Genomic DNA, 20,796 nt, shown 5'->3' on the forward strand with positions numbered 1-20,796 from the left:
TGCACTAAATTCAGCAGGTATAGGGAGTGGAAGGACAATGGTTGAAGTCAGTGGAGCTATATCCCTTTCTAAAAGGGCTTGTTAAAGTCCCTAACAGTTTTTATGGACAACACAGGGTGGTTTGGAAACATTGCAACTTACTTTTCAATAAACCTTATTCTTCCCAAGAACATAATTCATTTTGTGTGCTTACGTCTAATCTCTTTTGGCTCATCTTACTTTGAAAAGGGTTTTGAACTCCAAGAATGTTCCTCAAATACTCCCTCTAAGAGTCCCAGAAGGCAAATGCTAGAGTGTAGAGGAGGAAGACAGAACAATAAATGAAAAGTAATATCATACCACTGAGAACTCTCTCAGCCACATCCCAAGTTACACCCGCTGCAGAGAATCCATCTTCCTCTCTAATTAATTTCTTATGGTATCTGAAGCAAGGTAAGTTGTGAGGAATAGGCATTTACAGACCAAAAAAAGAGTCCAAATTAGGAAAAAAAAAATTGAAAGAAGAATGATACAGCCGTTGACATCTGATGCTGCCAGCGTCCGTTCAGCCTTTCATTGAACCATTACAATTCTTTCCCTAAAACAAGCAAATATGCTTTGTTCCTTTCTACACGAATGTGCTTTCCAGAGCAGTACGCAAGCAACACTTAAGCCTTGGCTTATGTTGCATTCATGAATTTAACTTTTTATGAAGTTGTTCAAAGAGTAATTCAATGTTATTATTTGGATGAGCTCTCTCAGGCTAGGTTTCCACATGGAGATCCTTCAACCCTTTGCTTTTTGGCAAGAAGTGGAGATGCAGGTGCTATATGAAACCAGTTTAGAGCGGAATCAAACTGGGGACCTGATTGTCTTTTTACATCAGTTGCATGCCCTCAATTTCAATGAATTATTCCTGATTTATCCATGAAATGAGAATCAGCCTGAAAGTATACATTTGCCAGAAACGGCATTACCCTTAGAGATATTGTCAGCCCACCTATCTGAAGAATATTGGACTGCCAGCTCACAAAAAGAAAAGGTTTTAAAACATAAGCAGAAGCTGTAATTTAGGTTGTCAGAGAAAACCCAAGTTCATTTTTCATGAAGAACATGGGGTTGCTGTCAGTAAAAATTGCTGGCTCTAGTGATGGACAGAATACTGAAACTTTTCTCCTGCCTGCTAATGTAAATCAGATATTTGCAGCGTATCATTTATTTTCTGCCTGCACAGAGATGCCAGCAGAGTCCTTTACAACAGAAAGGCCAGGGCAAATCATGCCAATTATGAAAAAGGTTTATAGTAATGATACCATAGAGAAAATGCATATGTCCTTCACACATCTATAGGGATGACAGACAGGAGAATAATCCTCTTTCATGGAAGTTCATCATACCAGTGGCAAGGCATACCTTGAAGCCCTGACACAAACCCTATTATTTTTTGTTCAGAGTAGAAAAAATAAGATCTAAAATGCTACGTGAGATAAGATGAAATCTCAGGTACCCATGCTGTTGTGAAGGACCAAAACCTATCCTGCCAAACCAAGCGAGAGTCTCAGCAATCTCTGTATTGTTTTTTCCACCTGATTTCATATCATAAATGTGACACACATTGTTGAAGATCAGCATAAACAATTTTGTGTGTGTGTGCTTGACCTAATACAGGTTTTTTGTGACCCATTTTGGCAAGCATGTGTTTTGTTATCATCAGAACTCACAAAAATATTTAATTTTTTCCACTTCCTAAACACCTTTTTGCTGCTTCAAGGAATAACATACATTTATACACACAAAAAAAAAAATCTATGTCAACAAAGCACGATTAAGGTTGTAAAAATCAAGCATTGAAAGGTCAGGAAATGCCAGAATTGTCTGGCATAATTTAAATCCCTCATGCCTGTGTACTATGATAAAGTTTTTAATTACATGATAGCATACAGTATGTTCCATGACACCCTGTTTAGCGGGTCCAGAAGAGCCCAGGAGTACAGCTTTCATTCTTTGTGTAAGGGAAAGCAGCCATTAAAAGTAAATCCTACTTCACATCTATAGGCTTTAAGCTCAAAAATTACTTTGGGGCTTGCTCATGCAGTTTGCTAATGTCAAAAGCAGTTTGCAAACGCACAGTAAAGATGGAATATGTTGAGATCAAATAAATCTTTCCTGAATACACATGAATTTCATTTTTTAAAAGCCTTGTATCTTGCATAAAATTGGTCAACTTTTCACTCAAGACCCAAAATAATCTCCTGACAAATTTGAAGTCACTGCTCCACAACCTGACAAGCGACAGACTGAGAGATGAAAGACTCAGAAACAGCAGAGTAGTTTTTAGCACAACATTTTTAGCCAGTCTGACAAAGTTGTATAAACAAACCAAAACAGATTTATGTACTGGAAAATGCTGGACGATCTCATTAATTGAGAACTGATCATAGCCTCCCTGTGGTTTCACATGTAAAACATGTATGTACCTGCACACTATATAGAACAAATTAACACATACATTACTAAATAACACTTCAAAGCAAAACAAACATAAAGTGTTTGAGTGGCATCTAGAGCTTGAGGAATACTAAGAAAAATTTAAAAATCCCTTAATTTGGACCTCTTTTTTTTCAGGGAAAAATATGCGTGGTTTGAAACCTGGGTGTGAATATTGCATGGTGGGAAGAGCTCTAATGATTTCACTCCCAGGTGAAAAAAAGATATAGAGACATACAAAAACGTGGGAGCTAGCGACATTCTCCGTCTTTAATTACATGACTCCCAGCCTCTAAATTTTCCACCCTCTCTCCCACTTTGAGCTTAAGGTTCTTGTTCTTACATACAGAGCTCCACAAAAGTCCCTCCTGCCCACACCTCGTTTCTCATTTTCTCCTTCTGTTACTGCCTGACTTCTATCCAAATTATTTTCTTAAACGCCTACTGTACACTTTCTCTGGTCTTTGCATTACGTCAATGCTTGCGTTCCAAAGAACCGAGCCGTATTCATTTGAATTGCTATCTAAAATAGGCTTTTTCTGCAAGGTCAACAAATGCTAATATGTCAGCTAAAACAACCTTCTTTTTTAAGTAACATGTTCTCTAGATGAAAATTATCTTCTTTATCCTGATGCATTGCATGAACTGTTTGACTAATGCAGACTATCCCTGACTTGTGTCACAGGCATATTTTCACTAGAAAACTGTGAAAAGTAAACATTATATCATACCTAGGTTAGTATCCTAGAACTTCTTCAACTAATTTGCTGGGTTTGTAAAACCAGAGCCACGCCGTGAACCTTTTCTCGCTTCCTGATTAAATACATTTTTTTTCTTAAAGGAAGCTTGATTTTAAAAAGATGGGACTGACATCAACCCCCTAAAACTGAAGACTGCCAAATTTCACAGCTGCTCCTTATCTCTACGATGGTCTGACCAAAACCTCAGGGCTGACAGCTCTAAGTTCTGCAAAAGTTGGGTTATGAATTTTTATTTCTCAGACATGGATACAAGCCACCAATATGCATCTACTTTAAGCTCAAGGAAAAGAAAAAGAAAACACTTGTCTAATCTGCAGAAGTACTAGTGGGAGCATGTTTTTATGCTCACACCCATATATACACGTATAAGGGCAGGATAGCATTGTTTCTTTTTTCACACTGCATAGACAATGGGATATAACCTCACTTCTTGCTTCCCACTGCTCACGAGTACTGCCTTCTTCTGACACCCGAAGAGGGCAAAATGGGCGAAGACCAGGGTTCTGGTTCCGGCCAACTCCAAATGTATGTTCTGACTCACATCATCAGGCACACGCAAGCTCTCTGATGCCTGGAGACCCTGTGTATTCTCCCTATGCCCATCAATTGACAAGGCAACCTGTAAAAATCATGTCCCGTTTCAGAGATTCAAGATTGCAAGTAAGGTCTGGGCTTCTTAATATTTTCTCTTACATCTTCAACAATAAATTCTTCCTAAATCCACTTCCCATGTGAGAAGTTTGCTTTTTCCCCACTCGTTGTGGTAGTTGGTGTATTGTGTGCTCAGAAACCTAGCAGCCTCAGAAGCTTGCTTTCTCTTGCTATTCCTTATGAACAAAACGGTGATATATTAGCAGGTATGAAGGATGAAAAATATTTGTAAAGCTCAGATAGCTTTTTACTTCGCAAAGCACTGTTACCTGTCTGCATCCACAGTCACATCATGAACCCCTCTCTGAATGACGTCTCGAGAGGCAGCTAGGTCTGGTATTCGGTTCAGACTTCTTGTATATAGGTTGAGTCCTCCATCTGTCATGTACCTGAAAATAAATGTGCGGTCAATCAGTGGGAAACACAGCCATCTGGCAACAATGTTTCACTCTAAAGTTAATGGACTGTGGAATTCAAATGTTTAAGATACGGGCTGTCCTATTAGATGGTAGGCTTATACTAAATATTCACACCTTGTGTGCCCAGTGCAGTGAGATCAGATATATGCCTGTTTTCTAGGATCATTTGCATTTTTCTGTGATGGCTTACAGGCCAACCTGTTTTACTGAAATATATTTAGACTGAAGCCCTCAAGCATCTTCAAAAATTTTAAGTACATTTTAAGTACTGCAGTTTTGTCAAAGAATAGCACCAGATGCAAGAAGCATAACTCCAGTTAAAAAAGAAAAAAAAGGCAAAAAATCAGTAGCATCCATCTAAATGGGAACAGAAATTGAGAACCCAAATCCATAGTCCCTGCTGGGATGTAATTATTCAGATATGAAAGAGATATCCACTGAAGCCCTTACAATGACATTTAAGAATGTTTCTATCTGTGTTCCTTTTGCTTGCTTCCCACCACTTCACATTATAATGAATGACTAATGAATCAGTGAGTATAGTGCTGCTTACTCACTAGAGAACCATTAAAAGTTTCTGAATTTCAAGCAGCAGCAATAATTTCTGGAATGCCTACCTACAGTTTAGTTATCTCTATGAGAGGTCTTGGTGCTTATAACTGAGCAGTACCACAAGCCTGTGCTACTCTCAAGACCTGTCCATTATTTTCTCAAAGGACCTTTCATTAAACTGTCTTCCCTCTTAGGCTCTTGTTTTTTACATTTCCCTCTTGTAGTTTTTGGTAACTTTAGTGTAGCAACCTAGTACAGAGTTTGCACAAATTTATTTGTGAAGGACCTTGCACGTGTATGGCACTTAACATAGAAGTATACATACACAGAAAAAAAATTCGGTATACCTCAGTGAACCTACTCAAAATAAAATTACAGGCTTACTGAAATAAGTGTAGTCCCAATGCTAGGATGATGGCTAAAAGGATCTACTGGAGTTCACTCCCAATTCAAAGAATCTTTAACACAAGTTCTCCTTGAGCCATGAAATGGTGCCACTCAAACCCATCTTTCAGTCGAAGTGTGCGTCCACGTACATAAACATTTAACTTTAATAATTCTACACAGACTCCCAGGCACAAGCCAAGGCACACACACGCCGCTGGTGCTCCAGATGTTCTGTTGGCCCTCTCCCTGCATTTCCTTCTGGGAGCTGATTTAATTGAAATCAACTGTCCCAGAGACCTCGGGGCTAATACGGCAGCCCGGGAGCACCAGCCTCCCCCGCCGCGGTTCGGGGTGGGTGTACAGGTGCAGATTTTGAGAGCAAAGCTGCGGTAGCGTAGCCCTGTGCGACAGCTACAGTTTGAGACGGCATCGTGTCCTGGGTGGCAGTCTGGATGAAGGCAACCTCAAGTGCAGTAAAACACAAAGGGTTGCTTCCTTTATTTTTAACTAAACTCAGAGGCATTTTACGCACTGGTAAGATTTGGCCTGCAGTTCAGCAAGGGATTTCTGAAACCTTGGTATCTGGAGTCTGCAGAAGGTAACTTCACATTTGTTTTCAAAGGTAAATCAACAGTCATACTCACACACTAGATTTATCCTTTTATTAAAGACAAAATTTAGACTTTTTGACAGATTATTTAGCTAGGGGTGAATTATGCAGTAGGTTCCAAGACTCTGGAATTGCATATTAAATTTAGCTGTAGTTTGAATGCAATCCAGACTATATGGATTTTTTCCTGTATAAGTAGGGCCTGAATGGAGAGACTTAACAAGTGCAACAGGCTTTCCTCACACTAATTTCTAATTACTGCTGCATTCCTGTCCCCAAGTGCTTAAAGTAATTAAACTGATAATAGAAGAGGCATAAAGGAGATAAGACTTTACATGCCTCAGTGAATCCTGAAATTTCAGAGCTTATTAACTTGTTTTTAACATTTACTGCACCTAAAAATGTTAACTGAGCACATTGCAACTTACTGTCTATTGAGTCATCCTTATTACAGATGCAAAGAAAAGTCACACAAGATGACTATATTAATCCTCTAATGTGATAAGCTAATTAATACAACTCATCAGGCACTGCAAAGGATTCCCCTATCTTTTTTTTTTAAAAATAAACCCGTGCATCCATCAAAGGCAGCATTTATATTTCCTTTATGATAAGAGGTCTTCAGACATTAAAGTATTACATTTTCCATATGTCTTTTCTCTGTTCTAGCACACATGAATATGGCATCCTACTTGACAGCCACTAATGCTATGCTGTGGACAACCTTGTCAGCAGTAGTCCATTCACGGATCACTGAGACAATGCACCGGGGAGATATAGAAATATGCTTTCTTTATAGTTATGCTTTTTCTAGAGATTTATCTTTGGATGGTGCTTGAGGTGAGACGCTGCTCTAGAGAGAGCTTTGATCACAGACTTACATTTGCCCTTACGGACATATCGTATCCAATTTCATCAGCCACTATACTCTAATCATAGCTATACTTCAAACTAAAAGATTAGATTGACAGCAAGAGTCCTAAATTTATACAGAGTGAAGTAGTGTGGTGTGACATGGCCATGTACTCTATGGGACTTCTGTTCAACCCAATGTTACCTCAGCCACCAAGCAGCCTTGAGATGCCAAAACCAGCACTGAACAGTAATTTAAGTATGAGTAAAACAGTAACATGGCTTTTTTTTTTTTTTTTTTAAATGATGCTTTAGGAGTTCTAACATACATAGGAGTGAAGTGCCTTATGTTCCAAGATTGATACAAGAATTGTTAAATAGTAATTTGAAACACAGGGAATGCAGTACCCCAAAGTCAATTGAGTAAGCAAACAAAAACAAAAAATAATTGTCATTCTTCCTCCTGGGTATGCTAGGAGAGTGACTGATGTATTCTTTTATGAAAAGATATTCCTACAGCTCAGATGATATGCACAGTTGAAAAACTGCAATACAGGCCTATCGCACAGACTACACTAGACAATATCTGAAGCGGAAACAGAGAAAGTCAGTGCTGTCAGCAACTACTTTTCATCAGCTGCATCCAATACCATATCTACCATCTCAAATAAAACATAAAAATACCAAAACAAGACCCATCCCAGGGCAAGAAGCGCAAAATAATGGTTTACCAGATAACTAAGAAATTCCAGTAAGTAATAAGAAGTACCTGTGCTCTTATCAAAGTTCACAGCAAAATCATCTTGATGTTAAAGGAGAAGAACTGAATTTGAAGGCTGCTGAGAACATCACTGGCAGCTTAGGGGCTTATTTTTGTTTTGGTTTTTTTATATGTATATTTTTATGTTGCAACCACAATGCAGCTTCCACTTATGTGCCAGAATTTGCTAGAAAAATCCTATTAAACCTGCCAATCATGCATTAGTTCAAACGGGGAAAAAGTGCTGCTTACCCGCTATTGATGTCATCTGTTCTCAGGCTTTTCCCAAGAATGTCCCCATCACTCATGTAGCCACCAACGTCAACTTCAGAGGACATGTCCAAATCACCACTGCCCTTCTCACTCATGTCGATCTGTGAGATATTTCCAAGGCGAGAAACAGCTGCTCGGCGAAGCGGGGTGGTGTACATGAATCGAGAAGGGTCTGTGTGTATGAAGCGACTTGCGCTGCTGCGAGGATAACCAGCGCCCAAGGACGGGGCATCTCCTGCCTGCAGCCGAGGACTGGCCTGCCCTAGCCTCCAAGTCACCGGGGTGGACCGGCTTGTCAAGCTTGGTATGCTTCTCCCGTTCACCTCAGTTGTCACAGTGCTGTCAAAAGTTGTCTCCAATGTGCTGCCAAACAAAATGGAGAAGTCAGTGAACTGTGCTTTCTCTGTTTCTGAGAAACAAGGAAAAGCAAAGGCTGGAATAATGTATATTCTTTTAAGAAGTTCTGCGTGTGTGTGTGTTTCTCCATGTGCACACATGTGTTTGTGTATACAATACCCCCCACTTATAAAATAACCTAAAAGAAATTTTATAGGCTTCTAAGTAGAGGTATATGAAACAGTAACTATCTTTGTGAATGATTGTATAAGACACTTTGACAGTAAGGTATATTAAAGTCACATTTAAGTTGCTGAGGCAGTCTAGCAAACAGTATGGTTAGTGTAATAGTTAATTTTCCCTTGCAAGTCTCTAATTCATTCAGCAACTAGTAATACTCTCCTACAGTCAAAATTTTTAGCAGTCTACACAAAACCAGTATACCTGTGGCTTATCTGGGTCCCTCTAAGGCTGGACATAGTTTCTTCCAAATTCTGTCTCAAGTCTGCTATATTCTTTACAGTTCTCATTCTTCTTGTTTCAGGGTCTTCTCCTGGAAGGAAACAGCAAAACCAGCATAAATTTAGCACACATGAGTGTATAAGGTTGAATAAAGTGCACACATGTATACACAGCTGAGAATACACACACATGATTGTAAATAGGTCTGTCCCTTTAATCTTTTAAAAAATAAAACCTCATCCTTTCAGTAATAAAACACACATACACTTATAAATAACATGTGGTATTTAAAAAACCCACCGAAAAGAGTCCTGGTGAAGTATCCCTGTTAGGGCCCAAATCTTAATGAAACTCAGATTTACAGTGTTGGGATTTTTGTCCTCTGTAATCAAGGCACGATGCAGCCTCAGACCACGTGATACATTACACAGCCCCTTTTTCCTCCTTGACATTTTACATGACTTGGTAGGAAATAAAGCCACAGTAAATCTGTGTCTGGAAAGAATTGGGGTGGCTGTTACAACAACTCTTCAGTATGCACTTAACATCCAGGCTATTTCAAAGTACTCTTTAAGTCAGGCACTTAATAAAGCATCTTTCCTGAATGGTAATGGTTTCCTGAAGGGGGAGATTATTCTTCATATGGGATTAAAAAAATATTCTTCTTGGGATAAAAATCTGAGCACTCTAAGCACAAATGACTCTAAGCGTCATTTATACAATTACGGATTTTAACAGCCTTCAGGGCTCCATTGTGAAAAGCTAGTCTGACATCTTGAATAGTGAAGCCCGCAGAACTTCACCTGGAACATCCTGAATAATGTTTACTTCACATGATTAAAAAAAAAAAAAAAAACAGAAGGAAAAAAAAAGTTCTATATTATGTGTTACAAAAGAAAACATAATAAGCCTCAAAGCAACATCCAAAAGTCATATATGAAGAAACAGAAATGCATGTTTTCTAGCACATCCACATATCAAGGAATTTTAGTTCATTTTTCATTTGGAGAACAAGAGAATTTCAAAACAAAATCTATGACAAAAATCACTGATTTGTTCAAGGCTAGTGTTCTGCTTCTGGCTGTGTCCTGTAACTGTTGCTTGAAAGAAGGTTGGCAAGAAGCATCATTATTATAGTTATGTGTACAATGCTGAATGTGAAGTGCAAATAATTTCTTTTTGACTGTATCAGTGATAAATTTCATGTCATACCTCACCTTGTTAAGTTAACTTTACTCCTCATTCTGGAAATGTTATCATGAAGAATGATATTGTGCAACCACTAAAATTATATCTAGTATTTAACTCTAGATTTCAGCATTCTTATCCAGAACAAGCTTTTAATCTAATTTTGGAATCCTCATGACATCGAGAAACTGTTTCATCTTTGAATACATCTAACAGGAGATAGTCTGGTGAATTTAAACTCAACATCATACAAAAATCAAGATTAGAAATGCAAGCAGAAGCAAAATACCATATAGCACTACAATATTTCACATTTGTAAAATGTAAAACACACATGAAGATACACATCTTCAAGTTGCTGTATTTCTCATTCTGTTGCCACCTTTCCTCCTCCCAGGTTTGTGTGTGAGTTTGTGGATATAAAGATATATCTACAAGATATAAATTCAACAATGGTGATGTCTCTGAGGAAAAGCATGGTGTGCCATCTAAGTGAAAAAAGAGGTAGGAGATGTCTGGGAAGGAGGGAAAAGAAAAAAAAAAAAGATGGTATCCTTTGCAGACTAGATAAAATGGGAAAAAAGGAAGGAGGAGATCTTAATGTAGAGCTTGCAAGAAAAGTGCATCGGACAGAGAACTGGGAAATATTCAAGATGGGGCCAGAAGCAATGAAAATTTTGTATTTAACAAAGCATTCTGGAAAAGTAAAGCAAAAAAAAAGTCCTACAGGAAAAAATTCTGGTAAGGTAAAAAGATCTCAACACAACATCTGTTTGAAGGCATGGGAAAAAGGTTGACTTGCAGCAGAACTACAAGTATGGGTTTAACATTAGCTTACAAAAAGCATTGGGTTAACATATACAGTGTCATTTATTTCAAATATAAGGGAGAATCTGCAGAAGCAAACTGTATTTGAACAATGGTTCGCTTAAGCTCCTTAATTTTGAGTTTTGACTAAAGGATGAAGCCTTTGAGCTCATCAACAAACTGAATTGCTACTGTATCCTCTTCTGCAGTCCAGGTCCTATCACCCAAACGCTCTGCAGGCAATTAAGAAACATCCCAACTCCTGACATTAAATGGAAAGAAATTATTCCATATACATTCCATATACTCTTTATTTCTTCCCTGAGAGGCAAATGATGCATGGTACTAGCCAATGTACCCTGCAGTTGTGGCTCAGTGTCAAGCTAGCTCTCACAGCAATGCCAGTTTGAGGTTTTCCCATCTACTCTGCCCCGGCTGTGTCTTCTGTCCTCTTTGCTGCAGCCAAACAGTCCTTCATGAACTGCTGTTTGCCTGTTTGTTTTATCGCTCCAAATAAATTCTTCAGTGGCTTAATGATCCAACAGTCCATAAACCTCTGGGCTGGCACCATGGAACTGACAGTGGGGTCAACACCCAGACAGGGTAGAGACAAGAAGTGGGGATACAGGCCCAGCCTGGCTACCAAACTCTCCATCTTCTCAAGCCACACCCCGACAGCATGTCCATTCACAAAATTTTGCTCCATAAAGTAAACTACATGTGTGCATTTTTACATGCAATACCTTGCAGGAGGCAAATGTTCACACTCAGATTGAAATTACCACAACTACTCCTGTGTTTCAAGCTAGACGTGTTCGTTCAATCAAGCTCCTTGCTGATCAATGTACCCATGGATCCCATGTAGTGTCTGCAGAGGTTTCTGCACCATCCTGGAGATTCCCATGAGGCAAAAAGGCTCGTGCCAAGGCTAAGCTGGAGACCATTAAGTCCTAACAGATTCAACCTGCTGCTGAAAGCCCAGACAGTTCCCAGGCAGACTGTCCCTGCCTGCCTGCAGGCAGTTGCCTAAGGGGCACTCAGTTCCTCACTGTCGCTGCCCTTTGCTTTCGCCCCTCCGCCAAATGCACTCAAATTCACTTCCAGGAGCACGTTATATTCCTGCCACAATACCTATATGGGGGAGACCCAGGACGTGTTTGTTACCCGCCCTGCCTCAAACCAGAGGTGAAACAGTAGCTTGATGGTATAAGACAATTTTCTGTTATACACAGAAAGACGAATTCCAGGGTGTGAGCACGCAGAATTAAAGGCAAAGCAATACTTTACCTTTATAATTATTTGAGGAACTGAATATAATTCATATTTGCAGTGACTTTGCCCTTTCCTTCCTTGTTTATCCTTGCCAGTTGTCCTTTGCTGTATGTTAACACTGCAAATTCTTGGAGCAAAAATGACAGCAACTGTCTTTTTTAATATATATTGTACAGTAAATAGCATAACAAAGCCTTAAGGTATAATTGCAATACAAAAAAAAGGTACATATATATGGCAAACTGCCAAAATGTATTTTCACAGAGAAGAATATTTCACTTTCAGACAAATTATACCATAAAAGTGGTGTTATTCTACCCTGGAAAGGTGAAAAGTTTGAGGTCTAATCTGTTTTGATCTCTCAGTAACACAAAGGGTAATTTCAAAACCTTTCCACCGTTTTTTTCTAAAAATGATACAACTGGAGTTTCATGATCTTAAAATACTACGTAGTACTACATGCAAAATCCTCATAACTGTAACTCTTAAGTGTTTTAAAAATAACTGTTCTTTTTTCTTTCTGTCATTCTCTTAAGGTTGTATCAATGGACTCATGCTGTCCCATGGATGAACAAGTCAGAAAACTATAAACAGTTGAACATGATGATTGAGAAATTTTCTGCACTGAGTACAAGATCCTCAGACCTAACTTGCGTCTGACATTACCTACGTTTTCAGGACAGCACTGTGGCTCCCCATCTACATCAAGCCTCCTACTGTACAGAGGACCATAGGGATGGTGAATATGTGGTTTTTTTCTGAAAGCTAGCTACACTGTGCCTGCTAGAAGAGACACTATGGTGCTTATTGCAGCAGGATTGGGATGCACTGTATGGGTTCAAAGGGAGCACAGACTCCCTCAGGCACCTTGTTGCTTATTACTATGGCCCAGTGCCATCATAGAGTCTGTCCGTATTTGCATGACCTAACATATCAGAAACACTCCCTGGCTTGTTATCTCAAGTGATTCTGGTTTGTACACTGAAGACAAGACGTTCTATTTCATTCATGGAGAAACTGGGATAAGAAAGACTATAAACAGAGTACTCCAAAACTTTCCGTCAAAATTCTGTTCCTCTTACAAGAAAGTCTGATGCAAATATTTTACTGACCCCATGAAATATAATCTGCCTAAATCACTTGTAGCTTCATCATTTATGTTAAACACGAATATTCCAAATGATTGTCCCCGAATTCTTGCCTATAAACAGTGAACCATTACAGGTGCCGTCAATAAATTTCTAGAGAACACATTCATTTCTTCCATTGTGTAAGATACGTACACAGGAAATCAAAATAAACATTCTACAGAAATCACTAAATACCTAGGTTAAACATTTACATTCACATTTCTGAAGCTTACCCATCATTGCACATTTCATAATACTGTTCATAATCATTTCAGTACTTCCGCACATGTAATTACAGCCCAAAGCAGATAAATGGGAGAATAATAATTCCATTAATTGTCTGATTTCCATAAAAGGATTTGCAAACAATAAGCAGCTCCCCAGAGAATTGTCTACTCTTAGATATGAACTCCATTCATAAAGGAAAGTACCAGTTTTACTCTGTAGGTGGGGAAACTGAGGCTCACAAGAGAACACGAATTTGCTCAGTGACACACAGCTGAAGAGGAGCAGGGGCAGGTGGAGAGCTCAGCTTCCTTTGCTAACAAGCCTCTAATCTCTAGAAGTCCCTGTTAGCATACTGATATGGTCTAATAATAAAAGGTATGCATAAAAAGAGAATTCTTGTTTCTTTATTATTTTGAGATGATAGCTTTTTACATTACATACCCGGCAAAAATTTTATCCTGAATGTTTAAACACAATCAGTGCTAATATATCCACCAGCAAAGTAGCTCCAGGCTAGACACATGCTATATAACCTTGGAAAAGCAAGCAGCCACTTCAACCATTTGACTGGCTGAAGAACAAAGCTTTGGAAATGAACACTTTGAGCACCCTTATAAAGGGCTGAGAGATGAAAAGTAAAGCCAGTAACACAGAAGCCTTTTGAAGCACCTATGGCCGTGGACTTCAAATGCTCACTGGCGTGCACTGATATAACAAAACTGGTTATTTAAACTAAACTGAAACCCTGGCACTCACAATTCCACATATAGGGGTAAAATTATCAGCTGGGGGGAAGGGGGAAGCAATACTGGAGGGACAGTTTGTAGGGAAGCCGAGACATTTTTTATCTAAACCAAACCTTGGATTTAATTTTCTATTTTAAATTAATGAGAACAAATGTCATTAAAATTAACTTATTTATGAGTAAACTAATAGCACTTAAATGTTTCACCTTACTTTTTCAAACAGCTAAGCAAACTATGCTCAATTATTCACAGGCTGTTGCTGCCCATGCACCCATCAAAAGTGATTTAGACATTTGTCTTCATTTCATACAGTCTTTAGAGGTAAGAGTAAGCAAACAAGGAAGAAATGGCTAGACCCTATTTTTGCATACTATTGCAAATAAACCCAGTTCTGTCTCGTGAAATCACTGTCAAGATCAAAAATCTGTTCCATGCAGATACGTGCTAACGCTTGGGTCTCCTCCTGCCCTTTCTCATGTCAAGCCAAAGTTAACTTACCTAAAATATCAGTATAAAGGACCTGTTCTAGGTCCCCCAGCATAGTTATTATGACATCTTCATCCAGATGTGCGGTCCCTTCACGCAAGCAGCCTTCCTCCTCCTCCTCTGCCCAGTTCCTGCTGGGGAAACGGGACGTGCAGGACCCATTTTCTTCATCTGATTTTCCTCTCTCCTCATTGTCAATCTCAAAGCCTTCACCCGTACACCGGTCTCCCGACCTCCTGGACGTCCTGCTTCCAGCAGGTGGTATCGCCTGAAACGCTTGGGGTGCGGTAAGGCTGGAGTGGCAGAGAGAGTGCACCGACTGCGAGAGTGCCTTGGAAAGGGAGCCTCTGCTCCCAGCTTCTGCCTCCCGCTGATGGTAACTCTGGCTGGACTTGGAGGCGTTTCCAAACCAGTTCTCCCTGTATGAGTATCGCCTCTTCTCCCCTTCACTGATGAGCGTGAGATTGGTTAGAGACTTCTGCTTCTGAAGACGAACACACCCGCTTCTAACCTCCTTGCCTTTAAACACTGACAGTTCAGCAGATCGCTGCATCTTTCTGGCTGGGGCTTCACCTCAGTTAGATTTCATATTTCTGAGATGGACAGCAGTTCAATTCCCCTGAAAGGTCTGGGAGGTGATCCCTCCAGCACCGCACGCTGCACATCCCAGGTAGCACATACTTGCACTCGCAATGAAAAGCACAGCTCAAACATGCAGTGTATGTACTGTAAATGACTAGATAAGCACAGTCATTTTCTTTAAAATTACGCTGCTGTCTCTGCTAAGCCACTTCTCTCCCGTCACATTAATCTGCAGTACTTACAGTCATTTTCACTTGGATTTCTCTCAAGCAGAAGAGAGTTGATCAAACACTCTGCTCCAGCACAGAAGTAATCCCAAAAGCCAACTGTGTTTTCCCCTCTCCATCCAATCACCAGTCTCATCGGAGCGATGGGCCTGCATCTCTGTCTACAGCTGCTGCCTTCTGAAATCCAAAGTAGGCACAAGTGCCGTCTCAGGCTTTTCCCCCCCGCCCCTCACCAGATCATGACTGATCCTGGTGCACGGCTCTTCACTTTAGATGGGCTGACACAGAACTGCGAGTACAGCCTCCACGTCAGAGCTCAATAAAGAGCCAAAATTAACCACTGAAGCAAAGCTCTGCACAAGCCTCCTTACATTTTAGTATTCAACCTGCATTCCCAGATATATGACTCTTCTCTGCTACTGCAGCGAACGCTGCTGGCTGCCATGGCAGCAAACATCCTGGTGAATTAAACTGGAGACACAGAAGCCTCTGCCCAGTTTACAGTGCCACAGGTTTCAAGACACAGCTTCACCTGAATGGGATGCTACAGTAACAGACCTAGCTCACAGTCAAATCCTATTTTTCTCCCCAAAAGGTAAGGATGACAAACTATTTCTTCCATAGCACTGCTACTCCCTGTGCAGGAAGCTAAAAGCAGATTTGCAAATGGACCTTCAGTCTTGCAATTTCTGCTCTAAATAAAAAAAACCATAATTTAAGATCATAAAGATGCTAAAAAATGGAACACAACAGTACCTACCCAGTAAGGATTATAAAAGGAAATATTTAATTTCTTTCTCCTTAAAATACATCTTGGTGGCATCTCTGTGAGACTCAGAGGTTAGTATGGAATTAAAAAGCTGTAATAAAATAATTGGTTCACAATCTTCTGAAGAAAACCTATTAATGGAGTAGTAAGTTTCTTATAAAGCAACTCAATATCATGTCTGAACTAAGTTCACCAGTTCTAAATGTTGTTTTTAAATACATTATCACGAGAGAAAGAAGACATGTTTAAATATATACCTTTTCTCACAGGGAAAAAGATACTAGTACCAGAAATAATAGATGAACAAATAACTAGCTGAATTGCATTCTAATTTTTTAGATACAAACTTTTTATCTAGGGGCAATTAATTTCATAAAACATTAAGTAGAAATCCACAGATATGAAAATTACTGTATAACAATATACTGCTTTTGTCAGTGTGAAAATATGGTGGTCTCAAATCCCTACCTGAGAAACCTTGACAGGGAAGTAACCTTTAAAAATGCCACCCTAAGAATTACAGACTGTTTGCAGATTTCCTGTATGAATAAATGGGTGTTAACAGAAGCCTCAGTGTACTTCTTGCTTTTTGCTGGCTCAGTTTACAGTTTTTAAAGATACATAAGGAAAAAAATACATGGGAGAAACTTCTTAGAAATTTTAAAGGAAGGGTACATTTTTTCCTATGTAACCCTCATAAACACAGAACTAACCTAGCAAAAAATTCAGTAGTCTCAAGTAATGATGGTTTTCCATATTAAATCACTGACACATTCCTAGAGAGACAGGGTCCACAACAAGAAGAGATACCACTCCCCTCCCCTTCTAGCCCACAAAGTCAAAGTAAGAGGAGACAAGAAGAAAGCTCTGTCAGCCTGAGTACAAAATCATCCCAAATATTAAATGCCTGCCACTTCTTCAGCATGGAAACAAAAGGTAAGACTGCTGTGTTTACTCCCAGGGTCTGCCTGTTGCAGTGGCATATGGGCCCTTAAAAGGTTTTTATGAACGTGCTGGTACCTGCCTGCAGCAGAGCCCAGTGAGCCAGCGTGGATGCTCATGTGGCCCCGGCAGAGGAAGCAGAGCTCCAGCACTGCCTGCATGCTCCCGCACCAGTACGCGCTGCCGGCGCCGCGTGGCTGTAACAGCCTGTTCAGCATGGCTGAGGAAGCTGTTGAGGTTGTTAGAAAGGCTTCGCAGGGCTGTATTTACAATAGGGAATTTGCAAAATGAAAGGCAATCTCACTTTTTTCCCACTCAACGGTTTTAAAACCTCAACTTATACTCAAATCGGTACAGTATTCTCAGTTGCTATGTTTCAAATTAATAGGAAGGGCAATGATTTGGCCCCGCACAGCACTGCGGTGCAGTGGGATCAAGGGAACAGGATCTTTTCCTACCATAAACAGCAAGGCTGAATGTCTCCTCGATACTCCAAATAAATGAATGGTAACTTCCTGACCCGCCCTTTCATGCCCAAACAGCTACAGTCAGCCCAAACAGCTTGTCTCCATGGTCAGCTGTTGGCAGGTATGGACCTGCCCTGCCTCCACACCAAGCTCATGGCGTACGTCCCTCGTCGTATGTAGCAGTCATTACTGTGGTACTGTATCTGGCCTCAGTAAGCCCTGTGGACAGGGCGTACCCCTCGTGCTAAGCATTGCTCTGCTAAGCAATGCACTGTGTGGCTGCTCAGTTTGGAGCATGAATAGACCAGATACAAGACTGCCAACTGGCCAGGTATATTTAGTCCTCTTTCAAACCGGGAGCAGAAAAACTTATGGCAGGGGACAAAAAGTCTTCACCCAATGAGCCACGCCAAACCTCATGTATGGTGTTGGCAATAGATGCCACACCACTCCAGGGTGGAAGGGTCTCTGGTAGGGGTACAGCTGGGTCCTGGGCAACCCAGTGGGTCTCAGTGTCTCTGCTGACCTGTTTCTTCTCCCGACTGAGCTATTCACTGCAGCCCAGCTCCAGCAGGACACAGGTCACGAACCATCATCCAGGCATGGGAATGACACCTGAACTGTGTGGGAGCCACATGAGGGTAGCTGGCAGCTCCAGCATCCACCCGTCTCATTTCCTTTTCTACACACATTAAAAACACGAGTCAAACGCTGGGATATGGACGTACTGAGGCTAATCAGACAACCTTCATTCGGCCTTCGTGTGTACAAACACTATACTACAGCCCTTAATTACAAGGTTATATGAACTTTTCTCCCATTAATCCCATTGTCTCACTTGGTAGACAGGCCATCATGATCATCTTCAGATACAGCAGATACACATGTTCATCTTGGACCAAGTGCTCAGCAGAAAGAGCACTGAATTTATCCTTCTGCTTTACCATGTCTCTCTGCAGGGTGTCATTCGACAAAACATGAAATTGCAATGTGGAAAATTCTCAGGTTTATTTATTGAAAAATACTTTTGTAAAGCTCATCCCTCCATTTTAAAATGATGAAATATAGCAAGAAGCCAATACATCTCTCTAAACTAAGAAGACATTATAGGAGCCCAGAGGAGAGCAAATGTCATGACAGAGCATTATTCCCCAGCTACCTTGCAATTCAACGTATTCCCCACCCACCACGCAGGAATATGTTTAAATCAAGAACAGCACAGGGAACTTCCCCAACACATCACAGTCAGTGTACACATTACTTTATTTTTACTGTCTCTTTCATAAAAGGAATTATAAAAATGATTTTAAGAACTAATAATCTAGGGACAAATTTTGCTGTGAGATAAGACTTTCTTTGAAGTCTCAGTGCATAGTTCAGAGTCTTACAAATGAATTATGTAATAGATCTGCAAATGCATAAGATTATGAATCTCTTCAGCCATGCTTACTTGAAAAAAAATTTGTAAACTATTTCCACACCTATTAATTAACTATTTCTTTCAGAGAGCAAAAAATGAAGTACAGTAAACATACAAGCTTGAAAATGAAATGTTTTTATGCTAATCCTGCCATTGATACTGGCCTATAACTCTTACAATTACTCTTTCATTTCTGCTTCATCCCTCAGATTTTTTATAATTAGTCAATATTTGCAAATTCATGAATAATTATTTAATCAAACACTTTGCATAAAGCTCTCTGAATATGTAAACACTTGTTAAAGCCAAAAGCTATCACTGATTTCATAAAATAATACTTTGTAGTTACTGACATGTACAGTTTACAACGGATTATTAAATAATTAACTTGCTGACATCCTTCTCCAATAAACTTGCAGCAGAGACTGATAAATGTCACAGCTACTACAAGTAGGAATACTGGGTAAGAAAGTCTGAACAACTTGTTCCTAGTCATAGCATGAAAAACAAGAGCCAAACTGGATTACTTTATTATCCTTTCTTTTCATTCTCATTTTAAAATCCTGTCTATAAAGTTATACTCCAGTTTTGCAGAAACATAGATACTGAGTAGTCTTGTTGAGGCAACTGGTACATAAAGTACGTGCAAGAAAGTGTGTTCATACATGACTGCAGAACCGGTCCCTATTTAGGACTCCCAAATTTCTGTCTGGGATTTCCTGAACAGAAGTCTACACATCTGTGTGCCACATGTGCAATGAGTCTACCACATGCAGAATACACTGAAACTACTGCACGGGTGACCCGTGCCTACAAATGGGACTCATTCAGCGTGTGTACGGGTATCACTGGCACCGTGTACACAAAGGGGATCCAAGGTGTGCAGGAAGCCTTACAACTACTGCGCATGTGCTGTACTGCTGATCTGCACGTGCACCGTGGAAACATCTGGGACTGCTCTGGCTGAGCTGTGGAATATTCAGAGGGGAAAAAAAAAAAGTAGGAAAAAAGTCTGAAGCACTTCAGATCACATCTGGAACAAATTCCCAGCAGAGACAGAGGAACAGTGAAGAAACCCAGATTTACAGTAGCTCTACCAAGAGGCAGAATTGGCTTTAGGCATAAGCCATGTGGGAAATTACCTAGGGCAGCAGATTTATGGGGACAAACTAAAAATAAAGAGGTTGTTCAGTTTATCAGGGCCGCACTTCTGGGTCCATGCCTACACCAGCCTCACCATCTCCCTCGCCTTCCAGCACCATCCTCCTCTCATGGCTGTGCAAGTAAAACCAAGTGATCACTTGCAGAGTAGCAGGCAGAAAGCACGCGGCTTGCCCTCTGACTTTGCGCCATCCTTTCACCAGCTCTGAGTTGGAAGACAGGAGAGCTTTTAAAGGTAACCGGCTCCCTTAGAAACAGGGAGGAAGACAGAGCAGAGGAGAGCTGGAAACTACCTCTACAGCTTCTCTCTTTCCCTCTCTACTTCTCCATCACCGGTGTTGAGACAGTAGCAAAGGGATGTGAACTGCCTTGTAGGGCACAGAAAACAGCCATGACCATCCACCACCGGAGCAAGGAAATTAGCTTGGTTTTGGTATACTGAATCACTCAAGGAGAATGGTGCCTGACCAACCACTTGAAATCTTTTTAAAATTATTTTTTCCACATCCAAGTTTTGCCTATATTGTGGGGAAGTCTTAACCAGCCATGCTTGCAGCATTAGTTTAAGATTAATTGGCTGATTTTGCCCTGAAGTGGATTAGGAGCTCTGATATGATCTGCTTGGTTGGTTATGGGAGCAGTAAACTTCAGCCAAGAGACAATAACAAACATGAGTGTGTAAATATTCTGAAAGTAGAGAAACAGTTTATACAATGATATGGGCTAAGATACCTTAGTCCTGAGCATGTTAGCCTTAGTTGTAAATATTTGGCACTGTAAAAAAAATAAAGACTAATGAAGCAGAAACACAATACAGGTGGGACAGCACTTTATGAACGCAC

General features: G+C 40.2%; 1 protein-coding gene across 2 annotated transcripts in view; it reads right to left on the bottom strand.

Moving 5' to 3' along the window:
* The window catches only part of NAV3 (neuron navigator 3), a 272,512-nt gene that overhangs the window by 102,793 nt on the left and 148,923 nt on the right, over positions 1-20,796 (bottom strand). For both annotated transcript variants that reach the window (XM_050896725.1, XM_050896718.1), the window contains exons 10-12: positions 8,512-8,620; positions 7,711-8,094; positions 4,148-4,267 (exon numbers count right to left, since the gene is read on the bottom strand). In XM_050896725.1, the coding sequence (XP_050752682.1) occupies positions 4,148-4,267; positions 7,711-8,094; positions 8,512-8,620 (613 nt within the window). The remainder of the gene's footprint in view (positions 1-4,147; positions 4,268-7,710; positions 8,095-8,511; positions 8,621-20,796) is intronic.

Source organism: Gymnogyps californianus, chromosome 1 (genome assembly GCF_018139145.2).
Source record: "Gymnogyps californianus isolate 813 chromosome 1, ASM1813914v2, whole genome shotgun sequence".
Taxonomy (NCBI): Eukaryota; Metazoa; Chordata; class Aves; order Accipitriformes; family Cathartidae; genus Gymnogyps; species Gymnogyps californianus.